Here is a 26,342-nt window from a genome sequence, read left to right on the forward strand (position 1 = left end):
TAAATAGTCTGGAGGGAGTAATGTTTGTGTATATATAATACCCTGTTTTTGTATCTTGTTGCTTTTGTACTTGATACAGAGTCTGAAGAAGACCTTGCTAGAAGGTTGAAACGTTACGTTTAGTTTATGTTTTTAATAAAATAAATTACTGCCTTGGTCAGCATATTTAGTTTTTCATAATCATGGAAACAAGGCTTAATGGTGTTATAATTTCAATTTTGTTCTTACATAAATGAATCTCTTTCTTGCACAAAAGTCTTGAGCTGCAATATTGGATGGTTTTAGTTTTATAATGCAAGGATAGCAGACGTCCGGTTCACCGATTTAGTCAGGACAGTGAGCTACTTTCAATCCCTGTCCCGACTTTTTCGAACTGCAATCGTGATGTTACAATGTCTCTTTGTTATTGTTGTTTTCTTAACTCACAATTAGACATGTTCTTTATTGTAATATTAATTCCTAGTACGCAGCATTTAATTTATAAATATATTATTTTCTAAACATAGAATTATCATGACTTTTGAATCGCGCTCGCACTATTTGAACTATTTTGCAATATATATATATATATATATATATATATATATATATATATATATATATATATATATATATATACACACACACACACACACACATTTGGGTCTGGCCACTCCCTCAAATAAATCCTGCGTACTGGCCTTGTCTACGTCAATGACAGAAATTCAAGCAATATTTTTATTTATATTTAACCCAATGAAAGGAATGTGGAAGAATATAAAAGAAATAAGAAAGAGCGGAACTACTGTTGCTCTACTATAAAAATTGTTGTCCTTCGAGGAAGAAAAATAAGAAGGATTTACTCCAGCACCTTCACACAGTGTCCCACGAGTCTCTCTTGATTAATACTGTCAAGTGTGAAGAATAAAATTTTCCGCCTGTTTACGTCTAACGTTGCGCAGATTTGGTAGTTCGCAAACGGTGTAATTATTTCGTGTTACCTTACGCAACAGCAAATACATTTCATAACAGTGTTCTGAACACCAGACTTGCGTCAGTAAACAAGCATTTCGTCTGCTGCAGTATCACAGGGAAAGAACATCGTCCTGCAATGTTCAAACCTCTAGATATTTTTCATTAATAATGTCTAATCACAATAATAAGTTAGAAGAAATAACTCGCATTTTCACAACTGCCAATATTCTCGTTTATCTTCATCACTTCGAAAATTATTTCTCGAAGGTATCTGCTATACTACAAGAAAGCAATCCAAAATTAAAGTAAAAGTTCAACTACATGTATACCCAACGTCATTTACAATATTGGAGAGTCAGAATACTTAAAAATTGTTGTTTCAATCGAAAGTAAGGGCGTGGTGTATTGGTTAGAGTTCTTGAAAGCATTGATCGCGGTCCCAGTTTCAATTCTCCTTAGGAGGTGTTCTTTTTTTAATTCTCCTTTTATTATAAACAAGAGCATGGTAACATTATTTGTAATAGCAGTGTATAGTGGCTACATTGTTCTGCAAATGGAATTTATAAAAAAATAAACAAATAAATGAATTGACACACGTTCAAAGGGATATTTTCATCTATAAGATCGTGAATTATGATACTCTAACGATAATTGTGTACTGCTTCAAAGACATTAACAAATATTAATGAAATAACTATTTATATTTGTGGCAATTCAGGACATACTAATTTTACCCCTTTTCCCACTCGAGTTCAATGCAAGGATACCTCCGCAAATATCGAATGAAAAGTTCTCATCATGTGCAATTCTCCATTAAATGTTTTCGCCGAGTCGTACTACCTTCGTTTTCTTTGTTACAAACAAGTATTATTTGCACATTACATGTAGGAGGAGAGTGCATCTACATTTCATTGGTTAGCTCCTTCTACTTACTTTCAAGAACGAAAGCTTGTAGTGTAGTGTTTAACGTTCAGGACTGTCAATCTGATGGTCGTAGGTTCAAACCCTTCCGGTAGCAGAAAATTTTCGTAACTTTTACACCTATCAAATTGTGTTCATTGTCCACGCCGTGTGAAACGGAATGATTCAGTTTGGAATTAACGATGGGGTGGAGGGGAAATATTAAATTACAAAATCTCCATTTCAACGAACCGAGAAGTGGACAAAAATTGGATAATTCTTATAAATATTAAAATTACATTCATGTTTTTAGTGGTATTATTGCAGGTAAAATCAAAGATCTTACATGGAAGATATTAGCTTGCTCCGAACTAAGCCAAAGGGCATTTCGCACCGATCTAATACATTCTCCAATACATTTCAAAATGTTATTGAATGTTTCATGTCGATAATTTGACCAATTCATTAATTCTTGACGCTGAGACGATATTTTCTGCAACTACCTCTTCTCTTCAGTCCCTTCTGTTCTTCTCTTCTCCTTCTCCTTCTTCTCTCTCCTCCTTCTGCTCTGCTTTTATCTCTTCCCTACTTTTCTCGTATCTTATCTCCATCCCACTCATCTCCACTCCTCGTATCTCCTTTCCTGTCTTAGATTTCCGACTCCACGCACTTTTCTCCTCTTCTTTTCGTTCTTATCTTTTTCTCTCCTTTACTCTACTCTCCTCTCTTCTCTCATCTCGTTTTACTTCTCTTTTCTCTTCTTTGCTCCATTTTCCTCATCTCTCCTAGAATATTTTTCCATTCTCCTCACACATCTCCTCTCCTCGTCTATCCTATCTTTCTTCTCTCTTCTACTTTTCCTCTTCTCCTCTCGCTTTCTCTTTCTCCTGTCCTTTGTCACCTCTCGTTTTCTCTTACCTCTTCTCCTTTCTGTAGACTCATCAGCGATGAAATATTAGAAAACCTATTCTTTTTCTTTCAGAAAGAATTTTGTCACTTGCGATATAATATTGATATTTTTAATACTTTTTATACACTAATACTTGTTTTTATTTCTTTCGCGTATCTTATAAATATTTATTGTGCATGTGGCAACCCTGAAATTGAGCCTAACTCTACACGCAACCCACCAACGCCTTGTGTAAATTGGGTTGCCTAGTTTAAAATGTCGTTGTCCTAAAACTTTTGAGGGACACTCTACAAGACTGTCCCTTTGTAACAAACGAAGTCCGAGGTAGATTCTCAGATCCATGTTTTAGCGAGAAAAAAATATTTCTACCTTACCTAGATATTTATTTATTCAATCCTTCTTGCGTATCAATGGTGCTATTAAATTCTCGTTATTTTTTTACTTGCAAAATCTAGCGTACTGGGAACTATTAGGAAAATTATGAACCTCGGTGGCCTCCTTATTTATTTTTGCAAGGGGAGAGGGGGAAGGCACACAATTGGTATCCTGCTACTGCCGTATGTAGCTGGTGTGATTATACCGCACGGCCTAACTTACTTTACACGTCTAAAGTGCTAATTGAACTGAAAATATTATCTCTATTTTTCATATGTTACTGGCTATGTTATATTATTCTACATATTATTAGTAGTAGTATTGATCCGCCTAAAATAATGTAAAAATTTTGCGCTTTTGGCATAAGTGGGTGTAAATTAAAGTAGCCGATATCCTGGACTACGCTGTAGGTATCTGGATAGTTAGTGTTATTTGCATAGGCGGAGTTCTGGAGGGGCCAGGGGGCTGCCCCCCCCCAACTTAAAAAAAGACTAAAAAATAACACATGATTAAGCTCAGTTACTACATTTTTTTTATTAAGCCATACCGCAAATTTTGACGTTTGGCATGATGACATGATGGCATGTGCGGTAATTGTGCCGCAATAGCGGGTCTTAGACGATTTGATTGATGTGTACAGTTTGAAGAAAGAAAAACGTAAAATGGCTTCGTGTTGAGTCAACAGTTACTGCTAGGGCATCAAAGAACTTTTCAATTTAATGTTTCTAAAATTTCTGAAGCTTACTATTGTACCGTAACTTTTTTAAAGTAATGCGAGTATTGTATCAATTAAAAATAATGAAATGCAAAATGCAATAATCGTACTGTTTTGCTTCTCTTAAAGCTGACAACCAATATACTAATTAATATTTATTTACTTAAGCTAGGAAATTTAACATTTTCAAATCTAAAAGGCCTAAAACTTAGTGTTTTTAAGTTGTAGTTTTTTTTAATTTCCGGGGGAAAGCCTCCGGACCTCTTATAAACTAGGGGATATTCAATAACCCTCAGGTACATCATATGCTTCTCCCAGAATCTGCCCCCCCCCACCCCAACCAAAGCAAAAGCTCAAACTCCGCCCATGCTTGTTTGTCTTCGAGAAGTTGATTTGAAGGCTATGACTGCATATTCTTCTGTTGCCTTGTATTATGTAGGAGCATTATTCCAAGTGGTCTGTACCTAACAACGTTACAAGAAATAAGTGGGCACAAAATTAAGGAATTCTTACAAAAAAGTATAGATATTGAATATTTTTAAGTAAAATGCCTGTTGTTTACAAAACTTCCAACTGGAACATATAAATTTCTTGCATCATATTTGAGAAGCGTTAGAGGTTTTTGAAAAAGACTTAAGCTACATCTGCACATTGCAACGTTTATGAAGTAGCATTCACCATCTCGGCCATTTGTGGAAGTAATGTGATCAGCACCACTCTCCAGTCGGCTATATCCCCACCACCAGGTACCCAAGTATACAACTGTTGTCAACTGGCACACGGGTTGGGGGGGAAATCTGAATAAAAAGCGTATATTTTTGGAGAGCTTATGAAACGAGGAAGTTTTTTCCGTTATTTTTACGCTAAGTGTGTTACCAATTTTTTGAGTAATCCTCTTCGATTTAAACGATAATTTCCAAATTTCTTCAAGACACCAATGGCTGTTTCTTTCTGTGGGTATGGGAATTATGGGCATGAATTTTTTCCCCAGTAGTCACTCATTCGCAGCTGTTAGCAACGTGTCGATTAAGTGTCCAGGGTGTAGTAGTTTTTTCACAATTATTAGTTTTTTGGTCGCAAGTCGGAATATTTCACGAAAATCTACAAACTGCAATAACTCGATACCCATTGATTTCCGACCCCCGGTGCATAGGATCAAATTGGTTGCAAATGTGCTCTAGTATTACCCCTTTCCTGGAATAGGTCGAATTACCAATCACCCTGTATACACAAACACACGTAAATATAAAACTTTAATGTTTGAATACAAATATCTTATTTCGGTCCCTTCATACTAATCAACCCATAGTAGTGGTACTTGTGCTATTATAAACCCAAGAAAGGAAGAGCTCTCCTCCAGCAGAATTGTCTACACTTAAAACTAGCTCAACATGCCTATATGAGCTTTTTGCTCTAGTGTGGAACCCCCTCTAATCCAAGATTTTTGTAAAAAAGCCCTCATGGATTCCATGAGAAAGGAAGAGCCCCTCAGATTGATGTGCCTATACTTACAAAAAGGCACTTCTGTGAGATTGTTGTCCATAAACTTGTCAAAAATTGCCCACACTTAAAACTAGGCCAAGACACACACACATACACACACATACACACATATTTACTTCCAATTTAAGTTTAATTGGACCCCAGCCTCAATCCAATATTAAAACAATGCAATATGCAGAGCTCCTCTAGAATTGCTCTGTGACTCTCTCATTTCTTACATCATAAACATATGATTTTTCCCCTATGAGAATAACACTACATATGGTGTCATCAGGTAAAGCCTCATGAAATTCACAGATAATTTTAATATTTGTTCTGTCATTCACCACAACCTGTTTCCTTTTTGAAGTGTTAATTACAAACATGGGTCTCTGTGCCTTGAATTCATCAGGTGTGTAGTACATGTCAGTATTGCCAGTAGTGACCCTCTTGAAAGCCGAAAAAGCCTCATATAATTTGAGGAAATCATTCTTGGACATGTCTAAATTATAATTTTCTCTAGGAAAGACCTCATTTCTGCCATTTTTAAGATATATGTTCTTGATGTTGCAGTTATCAAATTTACTTGAATTTTTTTCCTGATTATTGTGTCTCCCAGTCTGAAACAGTACCACCACAAAATCTGGCATGTCATATTGAATACTGGAGAATGAATTTGTAGCATCAAACTCATAATATGTACCAGTTGCGGGCTTCTGTACACATTGATATGTATAAAATTGTAGAGGAATTTGTGGATTTTTTATTATATCAGCTTTGTATTTAAGACCATAACTGGCTTCATACTCAACAACAGGGATTCTTAGCTCCATAGTCTGAATAATGCATTTGCCTGCATCTGGTAGGGTATTAGGCAGAGCTTCCCCTGCAGGGTTTATTGCACTGTACCTCATCAAAGCATTTTTATCATTTGCAGCTCTTCTAAATGTGATTCTTAACCCACCCTTCCACATAATTTCTTTGTAATCTGAGAAGAATCCTGGCAACAGGCGCATGGGGAACAGTACAGTGTGGTTTTTAGATAATATCTTATCACCAGCCTCGAATCCTCCTATTTTGTAGTATGAAGCCTCGGTTTTGGATAATTTTAATGTGGCCAAAGCTGTGGAGGTAATACCGGGATAATCCACTCTGTTTATAACAACGCCATGCTTTCTGATCTCAATTTCAGAGAACAGATGCGGCACAAAATTATCTACAAGTCTTATATTTGAATTTGCCGGATAATCTGTACCATCGAGCTTTACAACATCAAATTTGATGTATAAATCTGCTCTGTGGGGGTGTATAAATCCATCCCCTACATCAAGATCAACCTCAACCTCAGTGTTGGGTTGATTTAAATTTGCAAATGTCCTCCTGTTTGGGGGGAATGATTGTAGCTCATAACTCTCAATATTTTCCATTGTATGTATTTTTATTTAAATATTAATCTCTATGATTGCAGTTGTTGTGGCTCCAGCAAAATCAACTAATTCTTCTTTTTCATTAGTGACCATCAATTCAATATAATCTATTCTATTATGACACACAGGAAAATATAATGTTGGGGATGGATTGTAGATGATGGGCTCCATGAATTCAGAATTAGGCTTGAATGTTGCAATGATGCCTGTTTGTTTGTGAGTGCCTATGCCATTTGATTTGGTGATCATACCCTCAGCCACATTACAGTGAATATTTAGAGTCTCTATGGCTAAGAATTTAGGTATATTCATAGCAGTGTGTTTGATGCCTGGTTCAAGTTTTGTGTTGTTCTCAAATCCCAACAGCTCCCCAATAGTACCCAGATCCACTGTTTCTGTGGCAGATACAATCTCTACTCTGTGAGTGACAGAATTTTGACTTAACACTACACCTCTGGGTAATTGAGCATTTAGAGTGGAGAGATTATACTGCCCTGGAGTGATGACAATTTTTTCATCACCAACTGCAATTGTGTTGTTGTGGTGTGTAATATTAGGGATCAAGTACATGCCATAAAATGCTCTGAGAGCTATTGTTTTGGGATACACTATGTCATCATGCAATTTGAGTTTCAATATTGAATTTTGGCTGGTGAGATGGAATACCCCCATGATGTTTCAGATACCACAAGGCTTTTTGAAAATCTTCAATTGATGGTTTATTTATTTGAGACATATATCTAAGAACAGATAAACACAAATGTCCACAATTAACATCTTTGAAGTTTTGAACACGGGCATTATTGTAATAAAGATTAGTTGATTTTAGATATTTTATTAAATTTTCAGGTAGAACACCTCCAAATGAATCAAACACAAATGCCTCATTTTTTAAATATTTAAGATAGCAAATCCAGTGAGTGCCCTGATTTTTGTACTCATCCAAATTAACAATGCCACACTCTTTGTTGAGTGGTTGTTCTGGCAAAGAATCAGACATGTACACACCTCTAAAATGTTTGATGCCCAATGGCTTGATTAAAGCTTCAATATCTTGGTTTGTAAGCGGCTCTTGTTTTTTTTAAACTTATTCATGGCTCTCTTAACACCTTTGCCTTTTTTCTCCATTACCAGGTTATGGCGCCTCTGCTCATCTAATTCTGCCCTATTTTTCTTGGCATCTATTACTGTTTTTGCTATGGCGGCTGATCCCCCAGCCAAGCTCCCAACAGCCCCGAGAGCAGCTAAGATGGCAGGGATGGTAAATATAAATCCCCCCACATGTGATTTTTTTCTTGATTGCTGTAATTTTTTTAATTGGGGGGTACTAAGCAACAATTTCATACCATGCCCTTTTGCAATACAAGAATTTTTTTTCTTGCGCTGCTTTTTGGTCAAAAGACTGTCAATAGTTTTAAGAGATTTGAGACCTGCATAAGGTATTTGATACATAACACCCTTGGCCTTCATTGTAGGTTTATTATATACATATTCACAACCCCCACCCCAATTTTTGTTTGGTGCTCATAGCTATGGTGGTCCCCAATGCTGCTATTTTTTCACTTAAAGAAGCATCTTTGCTTACAAATCTGCCAAATGCAGCCTCTTCTAATTTCTTGTCTGCAACATGTCTCTTGTCAAGATCAGAATGTGTGTTGTATGCAATATCATGGTCTCTACAAGCAGCATCTAAGGGATTAACACCAGGATCCCCTCTGTTTAATCTATGATCCAGTTTTGTGCCTGGACCACAATACTGATAGCCTGGAAGATGTAGTTCAAATGGCAGCTTGTTTATAATGTCATTAACCAAGCCCCGACCCTCAGAAATATTCCAAAATTTGGGGGGTAGAGTATTAATAATTTTTATGAGATATCCAATCCCCTTAGTGTCATTCACTATAAAATTAGACAATTTGGTGCTTATCATGTCCATAATTCCAACCTTTTCATTGTAAAAATTGTGGTTCCCAGCATTTTCCTCCCCAGCTATCACCAATAACCTATCTACAAGTTTCCTGACATCATCAACCCACACAAATTCTTTGGGCAGGGTGTTGTATTGTTTGATTCCACTGCCAGTCTTGATCTGTGACCATATGGGCTTGATTAAATTGTTGTATTTTGCTCCACTGCTAGACTTGACTCTTTTTTGTGTGGGATCATTGTTCTGGTATAGAGCATCTGATTTTATTAATATTTCTTTGTAATCCTCATAATCTTGATCTGTATAGCTGCCAGGCCTTTTCCTGGTCATGAGTTCCCATAATCCAGGTGTGCCGGTGTACTTAACAAAAGCACCTTTTTCTCCGAGACGAGATTCTGAATATACAATTATATCATCTCCCATAAATGTTACTCTGAAATTGCCAATTCTATGTATGATGCTGCCATCAAGCTCTGTGTCAACATATAAGCCAAACACCTCATCTTTATTGTCTTTAGGTGTGGTTAAATATTTTTGAGCAAGAAGACCCAATTCAATAGGATCCTGACTGGCTTCAATTCTTCTAGGAGCAATAGGACTAGGTGTATGAATGCTGGAAAGTGGGGTGAATGGATAATCTAATATGTTCCTTGCAGCTACAGGTACAAGCTCTGTGATCAAATTTTGATTTTGCTCTGTAACAGTTTTGATATTCTTACCTAAATTATTAATAGCATCAATTACAGGCTGTTCTGTTTGTTTGTGTTTTTCATAAATTCCTCGGTTCTCTGATTTCCATCCCTTAAATCTTTTTACAAGATAATCTCTTAACTTAAGATCATCAATGATTGGCCTTTTCATGGTTATTTATTTATGTTTCAATGTCTAGAAAATTGTTGATTTTATTTCTGTATTTGCCACTATTGGGTGTTCTTGTCATATCAATTGTGACAAACCCATAACTGTCCTGGCTCCAGCACTTGCTGCAAAATTTGGAAAAATCATTGTAGCTCAAATCCCCACCTACATATTCATCATGTATGTGTTTGAGGTTGGTATGGTCTTGATGAAACACACATATAAAATTGCTGTTGTCCCGGATCAGTTGCTTGGGTATTTTTGAAAAAGTCTGTGCCAGGTAGAAGCAATCAATGTTTTTGTGCCGGCCCTGTGTAAAAAAGTTTCTAACCTTGTTTTGATTATCCAGTATAATGTCATCAAACACAACAACAGAATTATCGAGACATTCATGAAGTGGCTTAACATCTGATTCAAAAGTGGCAATATCCAGTCCATCATATAGCTTCATCAGCTGCTGATATTTTAATTGTTCCAAGCTCTTAGAGAAGATATACAAGTGCCTGTTTTTCCAGTCTAACCAGTTGGGTGCCAATAAAAAATTATCAACCATTAGTGTAGTTTTACCACAAGCAGATGGCCCAACAATAAGACACCTAATATTATCAGGCAGCAAGTTGCCATTTCTCTTATTCTGCTGTTCAGGTTCTGGCAGCCTTTTTATAACATCCCAGGTGTTCATATTATTATTTTGTTTGCATCGATCCAGCTGTTTTCCGGATGACCCAGCCATTTGACAAGTAACTTGTTGCCTTTTCTGCGGATGATTTTTTCTATGAGATATGTGTCAGGCTGTTTAGTTTTGCTGATCTCTTGTTCATAGAACCTGCCTTTGAGAATTTCTCCTCGGTGATCCTTTATTATATATGTGTTAAGGGTCCCGGGTTTAACTTGAACCACTGTAAATAATTCTGTGCTCCAGTTTCTTGTAAAGCCTCTCTTGAATAAGTGCTTATATTTGCTTATTCTTACTTGATCACCCACCCTGTATTTGGCCCTTCTTGTTGTTTGCTGATATCTAGGATAATAAACAGTACTGATCAATTTTTGCTCATCAGATGAGCTCATTACTTCAGAGGGTTTCATGTTGATTGTGGAATGGACCGAGTTGTTATATTTATGTAGAAGTTCTGGAAGAATATTAACCCATTTATAATTACCTTGAAGTGTAAATTGTTTATACATAAGATTTTTTAAGGTTCTGTTGAATCTTTCAACAATAGAGGCCTTGAGATCACTGTAACTCGAATAATGTTTTATTGCCTGGCTTTTCATAAATTGTTGAAACACTGAATTATAAAATTCTTTGCCATTATCTGTTTGCAAATAGCGCGGGGATCTTCCACTCTGATTGATGATTGTTCTCATGGCTTCTGTAACACATTTCCCAGTCTTGGATTTGAGTGGCACAGCCCATGCAAATTTTGAAAATGTATCTATTACAGTGAGTAGATATTTGTAGCCCTTGTTGATTTTGTCTAAGTTTTTCAACTGTCCACTTGCCATTTCAATCAAGTCGCTCTGCCATAAATCATCTATGCCTTTTGTGACTACTGGGAGTCTCTTAAAATTATGTCTGGCCTGTCTGTGTAATTCATCAACAATAATTTTTCTAGACATAATATGTAAACAAGAATATTGCAACTATGGGGTGTTCAGCAGCTGAGACTGCAGGATTTTCTAAATATAATTTGTCCCCTATCTGTATTTTAAATTCCAGAGAGCCATCATCTTCAGTATAGGCTGTTTCTAATGTATTGGGGTCTGTAAAATCCTGTAGCTCTACACTGGTGATTTTCACTTTGTTATCAGCATTTGTTATTGATAAGGTAGGGTAGTGATGTGCCTGTGGCTGAAGCCAATATTTGATCTTGATTGGTCTCAATGTGCCCCCAACAAAAAATTGGTAATAAAATTGTGCAGGGGACAGCATATATATTTTGCCACCTGGTGTAAATGGAGAATCATATTCTTTGTTGGGGATGCTGTACAATTCAAGAATTACTGTATGTTTTGGATTCTCGATTATGCCTGTTATTTCTTTTTCTGCTGTTAGCAATCTGCTTGTTACAGATTCAAGGTGCTCATTGATAGTTCTAACAATCTCATCGTGCCCAGGCTTGATTCTTATGTCAACAGCAAGTTTTTTGTATTGTTGCACAATATCTTGTAGCTGGGTGGCAAAAACAGACAGAGCATTTGCTTGATTGGATTCCATGGTCCCTAGCTGTTGCTTGATATTAGCAACAATTTGTTGCAAATTTTCAACAACTGCCAATTTCGAATTTTGAGCAGTAAGATCATGGACTTGTCTTCTGATATCCTCAAACAGGGCATGCAGTTCATTAATATGTTGATTAGTTGGAAGAGTGGCCACTGTCTGAGTGAGATGTTTGATCTCTGCTTGGATATTCTTGATATCTTCTGATTTCAATATCCTATTTACTGCCCTCTTAATATTTTTAAGTTCCTGTGATGTAGGCAGATTTGACACTGTATTTTGCAAAGATTCAAGTGCCAATTTCACAGTGTTTAATTCAGAAGCAGCAGCCACATTTTGCATAGCATTTTGGAGCAGGGCTATATCTGCCTGAGAGGGTGTGGATTGTTGTAAAATTTCAAGTTTTGTTTGGATATCATCAATCAAGTGATGAAAATGAGATAGTTCAGATTCAGTGTTGAGGTTTTCAAGCTTTGTGATTTGTTGCTGGACACTGACAAGTGTATCTACAATCCCAGGCAATCTGGATTCTAGTACATTTGCCAAATCACTTTGCACTGCTGCTATTGTACCTTCAAGATGGGTTATGGAACTTTGAATTTTTCCAAAATCTTCATATGTTTCAAGTTGCAGCTTAATATTTGCTACACTCCGAGTTATTGCACTTAAAGCATCAGAAGAGGGCAAGTTGTTCATAAAATTTTCAAGTGTCTCAATTTTTTCTTTAACCTCGGCTATGGCATTGTTCAGAGGGTCCAGATTAGGTATTTGGAGTGACTGAATCTGTTCTTTTAGAGTGGAAATCACTAGATCAAAATCTTCTTGTGATTTTATGCTTTTGACAATTGTTTGGAGCTGTGCCTGGACATTATTTATCTGCTCTTCCAATTGCTGTTTCAATTGCTCAGAGTTGTTAGCCTGGGTCTTAAATTTGGCTTGAAGAGCTGCAACAGCCTCTTCTAAACTTTGAAAATTATCTAATGTAGCCAGGTCAGTATATTTCTGAAGCAGCAACTTGAGTTCAGAATCAATTTTAAGAAGAGGGTCCATGCATTGTGATTGTAAATTTGTAATTTCTAATTGAAGACTGGCATTGAGTGTTGTTTGTAAAGCTTGTAAATCACTTCTTAATTTCTTGACTCTGACATCAAGCATCAGAATCTCATCACTGTGATCTTCATGTCTTGTATGGCCAAAAATATCATTAGGCATTTTGTTTAGTAGTTATTTATTATAGAGTATCTGATTCTTAATTCTATAAAAAAAGGTATAAGCTTGTCATAACATCCAGGGACCTCAATATATAAGCAGTCACCAGCAGAAACAGTATAAACAGTGCCAGAAATCATGTTTGAGTGCTTAATTCTGTAAATATTTCTCCCTACTGAAATTTTAACATCACCCTCAGGGGTTGTAATAAATTGCAATTGCCCACCTACAGGTAATTGGTAATGATTTAAATTATTGTTAAATATGTACAATATTTTGCCTGTTTCATCATCAATATCTGTAAGTATGCTGTTCAGATGAATAATTAACAAGCCACTCAGTTTAGACAGCATATCAGAAGAGGGTTGTGGTGCTGGCAGGTCCATAATACCTTGTTTTTTAAACCCAAATAAGTTCATAGGCATGTTTATTTATTTCAAATCATGCTCTGTAATTGGGCATTGATTGCCATTTTTCAAATCACAATGACCCCATGGTAGAGTATGTATGCCACATGATAAAATGCATCTCTTATCATCACGTGGGTCCAGAGCCACTTTTCTTACAACATTTGAAGTCAATAAGTGATCCACACTCTGGATTCTGGATTCTGATGTTCTGATTAAGCTCTGGGATTTGAGGCAATTTTTGTAATCTTCAAATTTAAGCTCTTTTTCCACAGCTACTTTGCCAATGCCCTTGGCTTTTTTGACAACAGCATTACATGTTTTAAAACTGTACATCTTGGCACTTAACCCAGCAAATTCCACAATAACATCACCAAGTGTCTCATCTTTTAACTTGCCGGGCACTTTTTTGTTGTGGTGTTGTTGAATCTCTTTATGTTCACTGGTATCAAAGTATTGAAACAATTCAGGCTGGGTCATATCTTTATAAACATCTTCTGTTTGAATATCAAGAATAAAACTATCCGTGTCCATGTACATCAGTTTTACATTATCACCATAAAAAGGTTTCAGCACATCATAATACAATGTTAACATATGTAATTTGGACAATTCCAATATTGCAGCCCCTACATAAATAGGTTTATCAAACTTAATCCTTGTTTTTTTCATGTTGAAAAGTGCCATATCTTCATCATAAATTCTTCTGTAATTGAAATTAGGCTTTGCAACCAATTTTTTACTCAGGCTGGGGTCAGTAATTATTTTAACATCGGTATGTTTTCTGACATTTTCAATTGTTTTGCCATATACAGAATTTACCATCAATTTAAACAAGGTCTTATCAAATTCGCTCTTTGCAGATGTTCGAAGCTCCGTGTTTGTATCAATGTATGGTTTCAACCATTCTGAGTGCCTGAATCTCAAGACTTTGCCAAGTTTGGTCACTTGGACACCATGTTTCATCAGGAACTGGAGGTTCTTGTAATATATAACATAACCCTGTTTTGCCTCCAGTGTCATCATGAGCTTCTTCTGTTTAGAGCCAGGTGAGCACTGAACCTCGGGAATTGGGGGCAGATCAGAAAATTTGTTATGTAAATTATCTGGAATTGTCAAATCAACCTCTAAGAAGAGGCCATAGTTACTGTCATCATAGTTCTGAAGATCTTCAATATTGAAATCTTCAACCCATTCAAGCCCTGCATATGGCAGTTTTTGCATCATGGCATGACCATAGAGGCTGTTTGCATCCACATACAATATATAATTTGATGGCAATTCTGGATCATAATCAGGCATATATTTGTTATTTGCTCTGGCATATCTCTGAGAACATTGCACCATCCCTCCTCTTATATTTTCCTCCATAAACAAGTACATATCTTGATCCTGGATCAGATCCAATTGCTTTTTGGTGTTTAAAAACATTGCAGACCATGCTAGGCCCGGGGCACTGAAAAAATACACTGGGTCCAGTCCATAATTTTGCATACAAAATTTTCTGAATGCCTGCATTATATCTGCTGAGATGGTCACATCAAGTTTCAAATAAGCCATGTGATAATCACCAAATGTCTTGCATTCGAAATTGTCCCACACCAATTGGGCATGGTGATAATCCTCATCAGTGATTCCAGATCCTCTGATTTTGCTGTAAAACTCTTCTTGTGGTGGCAGGGAACACTCATCAAATTTAGAAAAATCTGTGACATAGTCATAAGGATATACACCCTTCCGCCTAATTAATTTCAGGTCCTGATTTGGAAACACTGCACGTGTGATTTTGAATTCACCATCAGATAATTGAGTGGCCAGTGTAGCCAGGCTATCAGATAAAAATCTGTAAGAATCAAGAAATCTTATTTGAATAGAAAATCCATTAACTTTAATTATTTTGCTAATAGATATATATTTCTCATCATTTTCAGCTAAAATATTTAAATTCTGCTTCTCAAACCCCTCGTACCTGATCAAATGATGGAAATCATAATTGGATGCTCCATGGCAAAATATGGGGACAAATCTTGGTCTCTTGATCTTAATATTACAGCTATTACACAGGGCCTGTTTATATCGACCATCGGTATGAGAATGGTGATGCACCTTGATATTTGTATTTGAAAATTCAGAATCACATACCGGGCATTTTTCTGCATTGTTGAAATCTTCAATCTGTTTCTCTGTTAAAGGCAACATGGGTTTTGATTTTAATAAGATGTTAGATGCTATGTCACGGCACTCATTTTCTATTCTATGTGCAAATATTTTGATGGCATCTGGCCCCATGTATGAATCTATTTTGGTAACAACACCATCCTGTACAACCACATAACAAAAGCTGGAAGGTTCATGTAGCTGGTATGGTGTAATTGAGGATTCTTCAGGATCTGGATTGCAGAATGCAAGAGATTTGAGGTTCGATTCAAAATCACAGACAATATATGCTGGGTGTTCCAACAAGGCTTCAAACTTTTTGAATTTGCAATTCTCACTTGGCATTGGCATCACCATATGAACAGGTTTATGATTGCCACAGTATTTCAGATGCTCAATTAACTTGTTTTTGGCAATTTCTGCACTCACTTTACAAACCCCATTCACTGTTTTTCTACCATCAAATACCCTTAAACATCTTCTGCATATTCTGAATATTCTATTGGATTTATCTAGTTGTGTTCTCACTAAAGCTAGAAGATTATGTATCAGAGTGTAATGATTTGTGCCATTCTCTTCAATTAAGAGCAGATCAATCGGAACAGTAGAATCATCATCAAGTATACTGATTCTGAGAGGTGCTATCAAGCAATCGCCACGGCCAGTGGAATAAATATATACATTAATAGATAATTGTTTGCCATTGATATCCCGGGCCTTTTTCTCAAATTTATCAATATTCTGAACAGTCATTGGATATTCTAAACCCTCCATTGCATCGTCAAAAATATGTTCATATTGTTTATAATAACTTATTCGCTCAGGATGCCTTGAAACTGGATACAAAGCAGCTAAAATACACCACAAAAAGCATTTATCATCATTATTTTCAATATTAACCACGGCTCTTCTGTTTTTAATATTTGCAGGTAATAGCAGATATGTAGATCCTTGTAATGGACTGAATTCAGAAATATTAACATATAACTTGTGTGGAGAGCCGCATAGGCTCCATCCAGACTCTCTTGCTGCAAATTCAGAGTGCTTAATGTTCAATTGATCTATCAACCTGCTTATTATTCTGTCCGAATTTGCATTTGAATATACAGGTACAGTTTCTGTTATGTGGGGCTGTGTAAATTTTGTGCCATTTGACTTCTTATATTGTGTATACAATTTGAGGGACAGCTTATAAGAGCCATTTTGTGCATTTAGAATTGCCTGCAGATCAGGTTTTACACTGTTCAAGAAATTCTGAATACCACATCTTGGCTCTGATACAAACCGGTAATCCCTAAGTTGGGCATTAAAACTGCTATGGATAGGTGCAAAGCATGGCTGCTTTGCTACTCCGGCATTAAGAGGTGCTTCATGCTTTCTTTTCAGACCAGATGTGGATGGTTGTGGGGGCAATATTGATGACTGTGCAGAACAAGTATTTTTATGTGTATATGTGAAGTATTGCATGCTGTATTTTCTATGGCATTTGGGGCAAATTTTTGTGGGAGCTCTGCATTTGTCTGGGTTACAAATCTTTTGGTGTCTAGCCCAATTAGAGCTAAATATATTTTTATTGCACTGATTGCAATATTTTTGTTTTGGCATTTTTGCTATTGTTTATTATATACAATTTCCCGGGTTTCAATTCAAAACTTTATACTGGATCAGTTGGGTTCAGCACTGTGCTGTGTGTATGTGTGTATGTATGTATGTGTGTTAATATTTCTCGCTTTGGTATTTATATAAAATTTCCTGGGTTTTAAATCTAATCTCTATGCTTAATCAGTTGGGTTCAGTGCAGACAAAAAAACTGCATAGCTCTATGTCAATTAGTTCTTGAGAATTGTATTTAGGAACCACTTTGGCCTCCCTGCCAAAAATTGGCTTTTATTGTATCAGTGTATATTGTTTCTATGATCAAAATTCTATGCTTAATCAGTTGGGTTCAGTACAGAGAAAAAAACTGCATAGCTCTATGTCAATTAGTTCTTAAGATATTAATTATTTTGTATTTAGGATCCACTTTGGGCTTCCCCCCCCCCTCTTCCCCCCCTGCCAAAAATTTGTATTAGTATATATTGTCTCTATGACCTTACTTGGGTTATTCCGCCAAATTATATGCTTCAAGTCTCCTATACTTTGGTGGAGCCTGTTCAGGTTCTATCCCCCGCGATGTGGGTTCCTCTGCCGATCCAGCAAAGGTGAGGAATCTGCTCTGTGCCCTGCCTTATATAGTTTTACAGAGCCAATCAGAAAACACCACATCAGCACATTATGTCGTAAGCATTTAATCAATTAATATTGCAGAACATGATGCAATAGAACTGGACTGGGAAGTAAATATGTATGGATGTAGGTAGGTGGGGGTGGGGGTGTGTGGGTGGGTAGGTGTGTGTGGGGGTAGGTGGGGGTGTGTGGGGGTGTGTGGGGGTGGGTGGGGGTAGGGGTGGGTGGGGGTGGGGGTGCATCTTGGCTTAGTTTTAAGTGCTGTGTTCAAAATAAAAATATAGTGGCTGGTAGCTGTATCCAAGCCCTATTATAATTTTTGTTTCTCTATTCTGTTACTAATTTTGATCCTAGGATAATTATATTTATGGGGGTGATTCTGCATAGCTCGAGTATTTTCTCCTGTGCGTACATCCCGTTTCTCTGCTGAGTGTACATGCAATCAACACGCAGCGCCATGCCCCCGGGACTCTCCGGAACTAATCCATCAAGGCAATAGAACTGCTAATAAAACCGCAGGAGCTGCTAATAGAATTGCTGGAAGGAGAATTGCACAAAATATTGATCGGCACCACTGTGTAAGCTCCATCATACAGCGCCACGGGAATTAAAGGAACTAATGCTCCAAGTATTGATCCGCTCTTCCTCTGGCAGTTAATTGGATGAACTGCCGCTCCAGTATTGACCGGGCAAGGGAAACCTGCCTGGAGCGCCACGATGCGGGACTCGGAGGAACTGCTGCACAAAGTATTGATCCGATGCACCCAAAAGAAATGCTCGCAGCGACCCGAACATATTTTACATGCAATAGGACTACCGGCGCTGCTAATAAGACTCGCCGCTAGGTCACTGAGAATCAATATATTGATTCTCTCCTATTAGAGAGAGTTGAGAGCTCTTCTATTCATATAAGCGCTGGGACAGAGCTGTGTTTTTAGATTTGGGGCTCATATCCAACACCTATTCGGCCCTATGGGCAACATACTGAAATTTTGGAAAAAATCGATAATTTTGTTTCTCTTATATCTTCGGAACCATGAACCCTAGAGACATGGGGTTTGTTGCTTTGCACTCAGCACGGCAAGATGCAACTTTTTGATGTCTATAAATTTTTCAAAATATCTTGTTGTTCTCTAGATCTTGAATAACTTGCCCATTTTTCAAGATATCAGCATGGGGGTTGCATATTTGAAATCTAGAGGCTGTTTAGAAGTTTTGTTAAAAAATCGATAATTTTTTTGAATTTGAGATTTTTCAGAAACTATCAATACTGGAGACTTGAAATTTTGTAGACATATTCTAGGCATAATTCTCTATATTTTATGTCTCTATAATTTTCCTGATATATGCAATATTTAAGCTGCAAATCTCTGATTTATGTCTGTTCTATAAATAGAATTTTCTGAAAAGTGCGATATTAACAAAGTTGTTAATATCTTCGGAACCATGAATGCTAGAGACATGGGGTTTGTTGCATTGTCCTCGGCATGGCAAGATGCAACTTTTTGATCTCTATAATTTTTCAAAAATCTCTTGCCATTCTCTAGATCTTGAATAACTTGCCTATTTTTATTGAATAACTTGCCTATATCATACAATATCAAGAGGGGCATATTTTTGACAAGTTTATGGACAACAATCTCACAGAAGTGCCTTTTTGTAAGTATAGGCACATCAATCTGAGGGGCTCTTCCTTTCTCATGGAATCCATGAGGGCTTTTTTACAAAAATCTTGGATTAGAGGGGGTTCCACACTAGAGCAAAAAGCTCATATAGGCATGTTGAGCTAGTTTTAAGTGTAGACAATTCTGCTGGAGGAGAGCTCTTCCTTTCTTGGGTTTATAATAGCACAAGTACCACTACTACCCATCTACGTTCTTCGTTAGAGTCCAATAGCAGATCATATTGAAGGGCAACTTGAAAGTAATATGCAGGGGACGGATTTATATGTACTAATAAATTATTAGATATGTAAATATATAGTGCTAATCAAAATATGGAATTAAATGTGGACTTACGATTGTGAAGAAGAGTAATTTTTATTAAGCAAGCGGCTCGCCAAGCAAAGAAAAGGCGTTAGGCTTACATGGCATTAATTTTAATGCAAATTCCAGTACAAAATGCGTTTTTTTAGTAACAAACCAAAATATTGCCAAGTGCTGATACGTGAATCTCCTACTGTTGTCCATCCAAACTACGTTCATTTTCGCATGACGTAATGGGAGTGCATTTTTTGACAAAAATCAATGGATTTCACTTCAAATGCTAGAGCTTGCATTCTCCATTGTTGACAACAATGTTAGAATAACTGTTGCATTGTCTATTGTCAAGGTTTAAAATAAACAAAGAGTACAAACGAACAGAATACAGATAGACTGAAAACGTTTGCTAGTTGACACAAGAAGGGAAAATGTACTAACAGCATGAAGAGGGTCGCCTGCCTTTTTTATAGGAAGAAGGTGGAACATTGAGGGAACGGGGAGAAAGTGAGGAGAGGGGTGGCAGGATGACAAGTAGAGGCTGTAAAAATCCTCCTCTCCCAGGTGAAAAATTTATCTTGAACCGCTCCTGGGGATCAATATGGAATATATGTCGGAAAAAGTTCGAAAATATGGAAATTATATGTAAAAATAACAAAAATATGTACTAAAATCTAGTATAATGTAAAAATATGGAAAATAAGAATAGCATTTTTCGAGCTTACATACCACAATTCGCAAAGATAATACAAAATAGCATTGATTTTAGCATCAATTGAAGATATACACGTATATTTACAATAAATCCGTTTCCTGGTAATGTGTAACGAACAGAGTTCTAAAGGATGGCCACGGTGGCTCAGTCGGTAACGCGTCTGACTACCATGCTAGAGGTCCCGGGTTCGATCCCCGGCCGGGAACTTTTCTAACGATGGAAGCGGCCCCGGCGCCCAACCAGCGTCGAATAACATGGGTACCTGGGGGAAACCCTGGGGGGTAAAGGCGGTCAGGGGCGTGATGCTGATCACATCACCCCCACGCACGACCGGATCAAGAAAGTGTAGGGCGTTACCCCCACACCCCCTCTACGCCTTCATGGCGTTGCACAGGGGAGCAGTTTTTACCTTTTTTACCTTTTTTACAGAGTTCTAAAATTGAAGAAAAAAATCATCTTTTCTCCTATTCGGGGCCTTGATGACAAAACTAAACATAAAACTAGATCGTTTCTCTTAAGTAAGAACCAAACAACAATGTTCTAGTTTTGCATATTTGGCATTTTCTTACCTTCTTATGGTGTTGTGAAGGTTTTTATTACATTTTTAAGATTATTTTTAAATATTTTGTAACAAAAAATTACTCCTCCCGATCGTTAGTGTATCTTACTCGTTTTGCTTCTCTCAAAGTTTTACAACTGAAAATTAACCTTTTATTTTGGTGTTAAGTACACAAAGACAGATGGAGACAGAGAGCGGCCTCTTTGGTTGGAGGTGACTGAAAATAAATACAGTAAAACCTCGTTAATCCGGACCCCGATGAGCCGGACTTTGCTTAATCCGGACAGGCCCAAAAAAAAAGCAGAATGCAAAGTTTTAAATGTGGCTAGAAGTCAACAAGAGAACGTCCCAAAGAAAAGGCAGTCAACCACTGATGAAATTCTGTTTCCCGCAGACTTTGTACTGTACTGTATAGTGTATTTAGGCCCATGCCCTTTAAATACACCATAATAAACGTGTTTTATTGCTATAAACGGAGTTTTAATGCACTTTCTACTGTTCTTTTAGGTTATTTCAGTTAATCCGGACTTTCGTTAAACCGGTCAACTTATCCCCTCCATTAGTCCGGATTAACGAGGTTTTACTGTAGTACAATTGGACTAATTATTTCGTAGGTTCAGCAATTTAAATCACTAAACATCTACATCTACGTGGAATTATTCAAGTATTTTCCCAGTGTCATTATTTCTTTGTTATTCAAGCTGCTATGTTAATATATAAAGTAATTTTAGAGCCACAGTAGTTCAGTCGGTAGGGTGTCTGGCTATCACGCGTAAGACACATGTTCGATTCCCGGACTCACTAGCTGTGTAGTCTCTTATAAATGGAACCCTGAGAAAAAGGTGGCAGAAGCGTGTTGCTGATCACATCACCTCTACAAATGGCCAATATTGAGAATCTGTGTGGCCCTACTCCACCCCTCCCCCACCCCGGCAATGTGCACGGTGGTAGCAAAATAAACAAAGAAAAAATTAAAGTAGTTTTAAGTATAAGTACAGAAATTTAGAAATTTGATCCGAGGATAGCAATTCCACAAAGAGCAACAGCAAAAATTGCATGAAGAGTTCAAACCAATAAAAGAAGAGAAAATGGAAGAGAAGATAATTTAGAAGTTTCGCTGTTATGACTGCAAGAAAGAATTTCAGAGCTAAAATATGTTGAAAAAACCGTGACGGAGTGGTTAGCACAGCGCGCTACGAAGCCAGAGGTCTCGGGTTCGAATCCCGGCCTGGGCATGGGTGTTATTTGTGAATGTATTTTCATCAATTTCATCATGTGATTACTCAATCTCATCTTTGCGATTAGCCAAAAGTGGCAGAAAAGCGAAGTAAAATAAACCAAATGAATCAATCGAAAAGTATAAAACAGAAGATGCAATCAGTAATTGTCTATGATCCTTAAGAAAAGGATGAAAACAGCCAGAATTGAAATTTTGATTTGTAATTTTTTTCTAGGTCATTTTATTAAAATTTAGGTCATACGTTTCCCAGTCGTAATAAGATATAAATACAATGTTTTTACTATTTTCATGCCTTATGTATGTCGTACCTCTGTAACTGCATTTTTCATTTGAACTAGTGCGGTATTTCGTATAATGTTGCGCTTAGAGCTTAAAAATAAACTTTTGTTATGTCCTGGAAGTGTTCATTCTACAATCGGCAAGATGTTGACCAAAATAAAAATGAAAGTGAAGATGGCACGACATGAAGGGTCACGTGACGACTCCTTCCATCGTTTTTCTCAATGAGTCAGCTGGACAAGCGTAGCGCCGCCACTTCTTGACTTTCCCTGACTTTTCTCTCGCGATGAGTCGTGGGGGACATACCACTCCGCTGAATGGACGCCTTTTTACGCCAAATGGTAAGCGCGATTGCTCTGCGTGACGTCACGCGAGACAAGAATATCTCAGCTGCTTCCGTAGAGCATGTACAGAACGCGTGGCGCCATCTTGAAAAACCGACCGCCCCGTCCTCTAGCGGCGGAAAAGGAAAATAGGCCGAGAATGCCTTTGTACATCTCTGAAACACTCAACAACTTCCGTGCAGAAAAAAAAACTGTTAGTAATCCTTCTGTTAGTAACAAAGCACGGTTCTTCTAAGGGTAAAACAAGGAGGTGTGAGTGGTTAACGTTGCGTCACGCACACAAATCTCTCTCCTTTCCTACCTCCTGGTAGCTAATCCGGCCTCTATTTTCCTGTGGTGCATAGCGTCTTGGCCCAGTACTACTGCTTCGCTTCCGTGCATGGGCCCCTCCCGTGAACATCATATTGTTGGCTAATATTCTCATATCTTATGCACCGAGGTAAAGTTCCTTATCCACAGCTTGCTACGTCGCTACGCACAAAAAAATCGCATCTGACACGCACATCGAAAGTCATGGCAGGCAGGCAACGCACAGACCATCCTACCGCTGCTTGGTCGAGATTGGCGGACCGCTCACGTGACCGGAAGTGGAAGGTGTAGCGTGGAGGCGCGAGTGTAGAGTGGTATTTCGAGGTTGAGAGCTGATAGCACGCCTCTTGCGTACACTGAATGGAGCCGCTTGCTTTCGCGATTGAAATACTCGCCTATGTACACTACACATATGTAGACACTATCTTGCAATATAGCTATATCGAGAGCGAGTCCTTGAACATTATTTCACATTCAATAATAATAATAATAACAGTTATTGAATGAATGAATGAATGATTTGTTTTACTTTGAGTTTCTGCCACTTCTTGGCACATGTGAATAGCGTTAGTGATCAATCTTTTTAAAACTTAAAGCTAACCTATTCATTTTATATTTTCGTGAAATAATAACAGTTGTTAGGAGTGTAAGGTATGACCTTTTCTGTATACAATCAAATATCAACCACACTTCCACGTAGTACATCCTAGACTGCATTTTGCAGACTTAACGAGGCTGTGGACTCATGACCTCTATGGGACTTACGTGTGTGACTGTCCATTCATATATTTCATTCTTTTACCATTCATCCACATCTACGTAATTAGCTAAAACGATAGAGTTAAAATACAGAGGCTAGTCCGACAAGTATTAGAAGCCACTTGTATCATGTTTAATCTCGCTTCCATCGTCTTACAGTGGGACCATAAACAAAAACATTCGGCCAGAAGCCTTCACGCATCTTCCCCTCCATCCCTTCAGCTCTATCCCTCCCCTCCAGACACGAGTACGATGCAAAGGACACGTGGTTTTGTATAGGTTTATTTTTTTATTGTGTTTCCAACTACAGCAACCTTATGTTTCCAACTACAGTAACCCACCGAGTTACGTAAGTAATGCGTTCCGTAAACTTTTACGTAACTTGAATTTTACGTAAGTCGAATTTGTAAATGCTTAACTGTAACTTCGTAAGAAACTGCAATATATATATATATATATATATATATATATATATATATATTACTCGGATATAAATTATAAAAGTATGAAAAAAGTATTGTGACAGGTACCTACAATTATTACGTAACTGCGAATTTACGTAAGTTACTGTATACACCTGTGTAGCAAGTTTTCCGCTGGTATTTTTCCATTACATGCTGACCCTGATATTCCGCAACCCAGATGACATCAGTTGTGTGGGTTGTATAACCTGCAGGGTGTTGCCAGCTTTCAGGGTCAAAGATCCACGATACACACACACACATGCCCGTTTGCACCAACCAACCTTACTCGCGGTGTAAAAGGACCGTCAAATTTACCGTCACAGATCGGCAAGTAAAAGCAGAGTTAACCAAGACGATGCAGTACTAGTTGCAAACTGCAATCGGTAATAAATGACTTCAGAATTACGAAAGTAAACAAGTGATAATAGAAAGAAATAAACTCAAGATACACAAATAAAAAGCTATAGTTACGTACTCTTATATTAAATATACACTTTTGTTGATTTTTGTGCACGTTCCGCAGTACACAGTTTTTTTTAAAAAAAGACCCGGACATAGTGAGGTAGTGTGATTCTTTATAATATGTTTTATAATACATTCATCTTTCACCTTGAAGTGGCGTAAAAAGCAAGAGAGAAGTTGGCAAGAAACAGCAAGGCAGCTCTCAGACTGGTGTGATAAGCGACACTTCACAAACAAAGGTAACCCTTCGTAACGAACTGACACGGCAAGTTGCACGTCTCTGGTCGCTTGCGTCTCTCTAGGACCGGTCCGTTTTCTCATCGTCACGTCTCTTGCCTGTTATTCGCGCATGCTCAATGAAATGTTTCTTTTACAGACTGTAGGGGAAAGTGCCTATTACGGTGCGGGCACTTTATGACCGTGTCGCTTCGGTTTGAAAGCTCCGTAAAGCAACAATGTTACAAATGTTAAGGAGCTTTCACATCGGTATTATACAGGTGATACACGACACGGGGATTCCACATCGAAGAGACACGGGCCTCTCCAATCTGAAAAAAAAGGGGCACTTCACTTATCGCACACCGTATTGAACACCATCGTCTACTGACGTCAGCGCGGAATGCCTTCGTTGTTATGTTAGGTCTGTTAGTTTTAGTTATTTTAGCCTAAACACGCTGTAGTTTTTCGGGCTTGACCAAGAAGCATTATTTATGCTAAGAGTTCTAAACTTAACATGCTTAACCTAACAACGAGAATATTGATCGTGACGTCAGTATACGACGGTGTTCAATACAGTGTCCGATGAGCGAGATCCTCACTGTGCATGTGCGACAGACAGAGGCAACACGATATACGCTATTGAGAAAATGGCCCTGTCCGAGCAACACGTACAAGGGATACTGAGGATTCGCTTCCGAGCACACCGAAGTGACAAGCGACACATGTCGCTAGTGAACGAGCCAATCAACAGCAACGTTTCACACCATAGCGACATGATAGACCGCACGAGCCTGCATTCGATTAGTGAAATCCTCAAGCGATACGTGTCGCCTGTCACGGTGTGAATTCTCCCTTAGGTATTAATTGCCTGAATACCTTAGAAAATTTTGTTACGTCATAACCAACGAGTTAGAATAAATACTCTACAGTGGTTACTCCGGTTTCTAGTAATTTAAATTTAATCTCTGCCCGTCATGATATAAGCACCTAAAAGGCCGAACTGCAAAACGAAACGATGTTAATTAAGACGAAGATGTTCGCCCGAAGATATAAAAAAACATTGCGTGGAGAACAGACGGGCGTGTGTACAGTAGGGATGGCCAGATCCGGATCCATTTGACCATCCCACATGAGCGCTTCTTTGGAAAGTAAGAATGTGTTTATAACATATTGTTACCTGCTTATATATATATATATATATATATATATATATATATATATATATATATATATATATATATATAT

The 26,342-nt window shown here is 37.7% G+C and overlaps 1 protein-coding gene across 1 annotated transcript in view; it reads right to left on the bottom strand.

The window, feature by feature from the left end:
* The window catches only part of LOC145989721 (uncharacterized), a 148,277-nt gene extending 124,857 nt beyond the window's left edge, over window positions 1–23,420 (bottom strand). Inside the window, exon 1 of the mRNA XM_083124984.1 lies at window positions 23,186–23,420. Within this exon, the coding sequence (XP_082981110.1) occupies window positions 23,186–23,265 (80 nt within the window). The 5' untranslated portion in view covers window positions 23,266–23,420. The remainder of the gene's footprint in view (window positions 1–23,185) is intronic.
* Between the last annotated feature and the right edge of the window lie 2,922 nt (window positions 23,421–26,342).

The sequence above is a fragment of the Lepisma saccharinum genome, chromosome 7 (assembly GCF_977018435.1).
Source record: "Lepisma saccharinum chromosome 7, izLepSacc3.1, whole genome shotgun sequence".
Lineage (NCBI taxonomy): Eukaryota > Metazoa > Arthropoda > Insecta > Zygentoma > Lepismatidae > Lepisma > Lepisma saccharinum.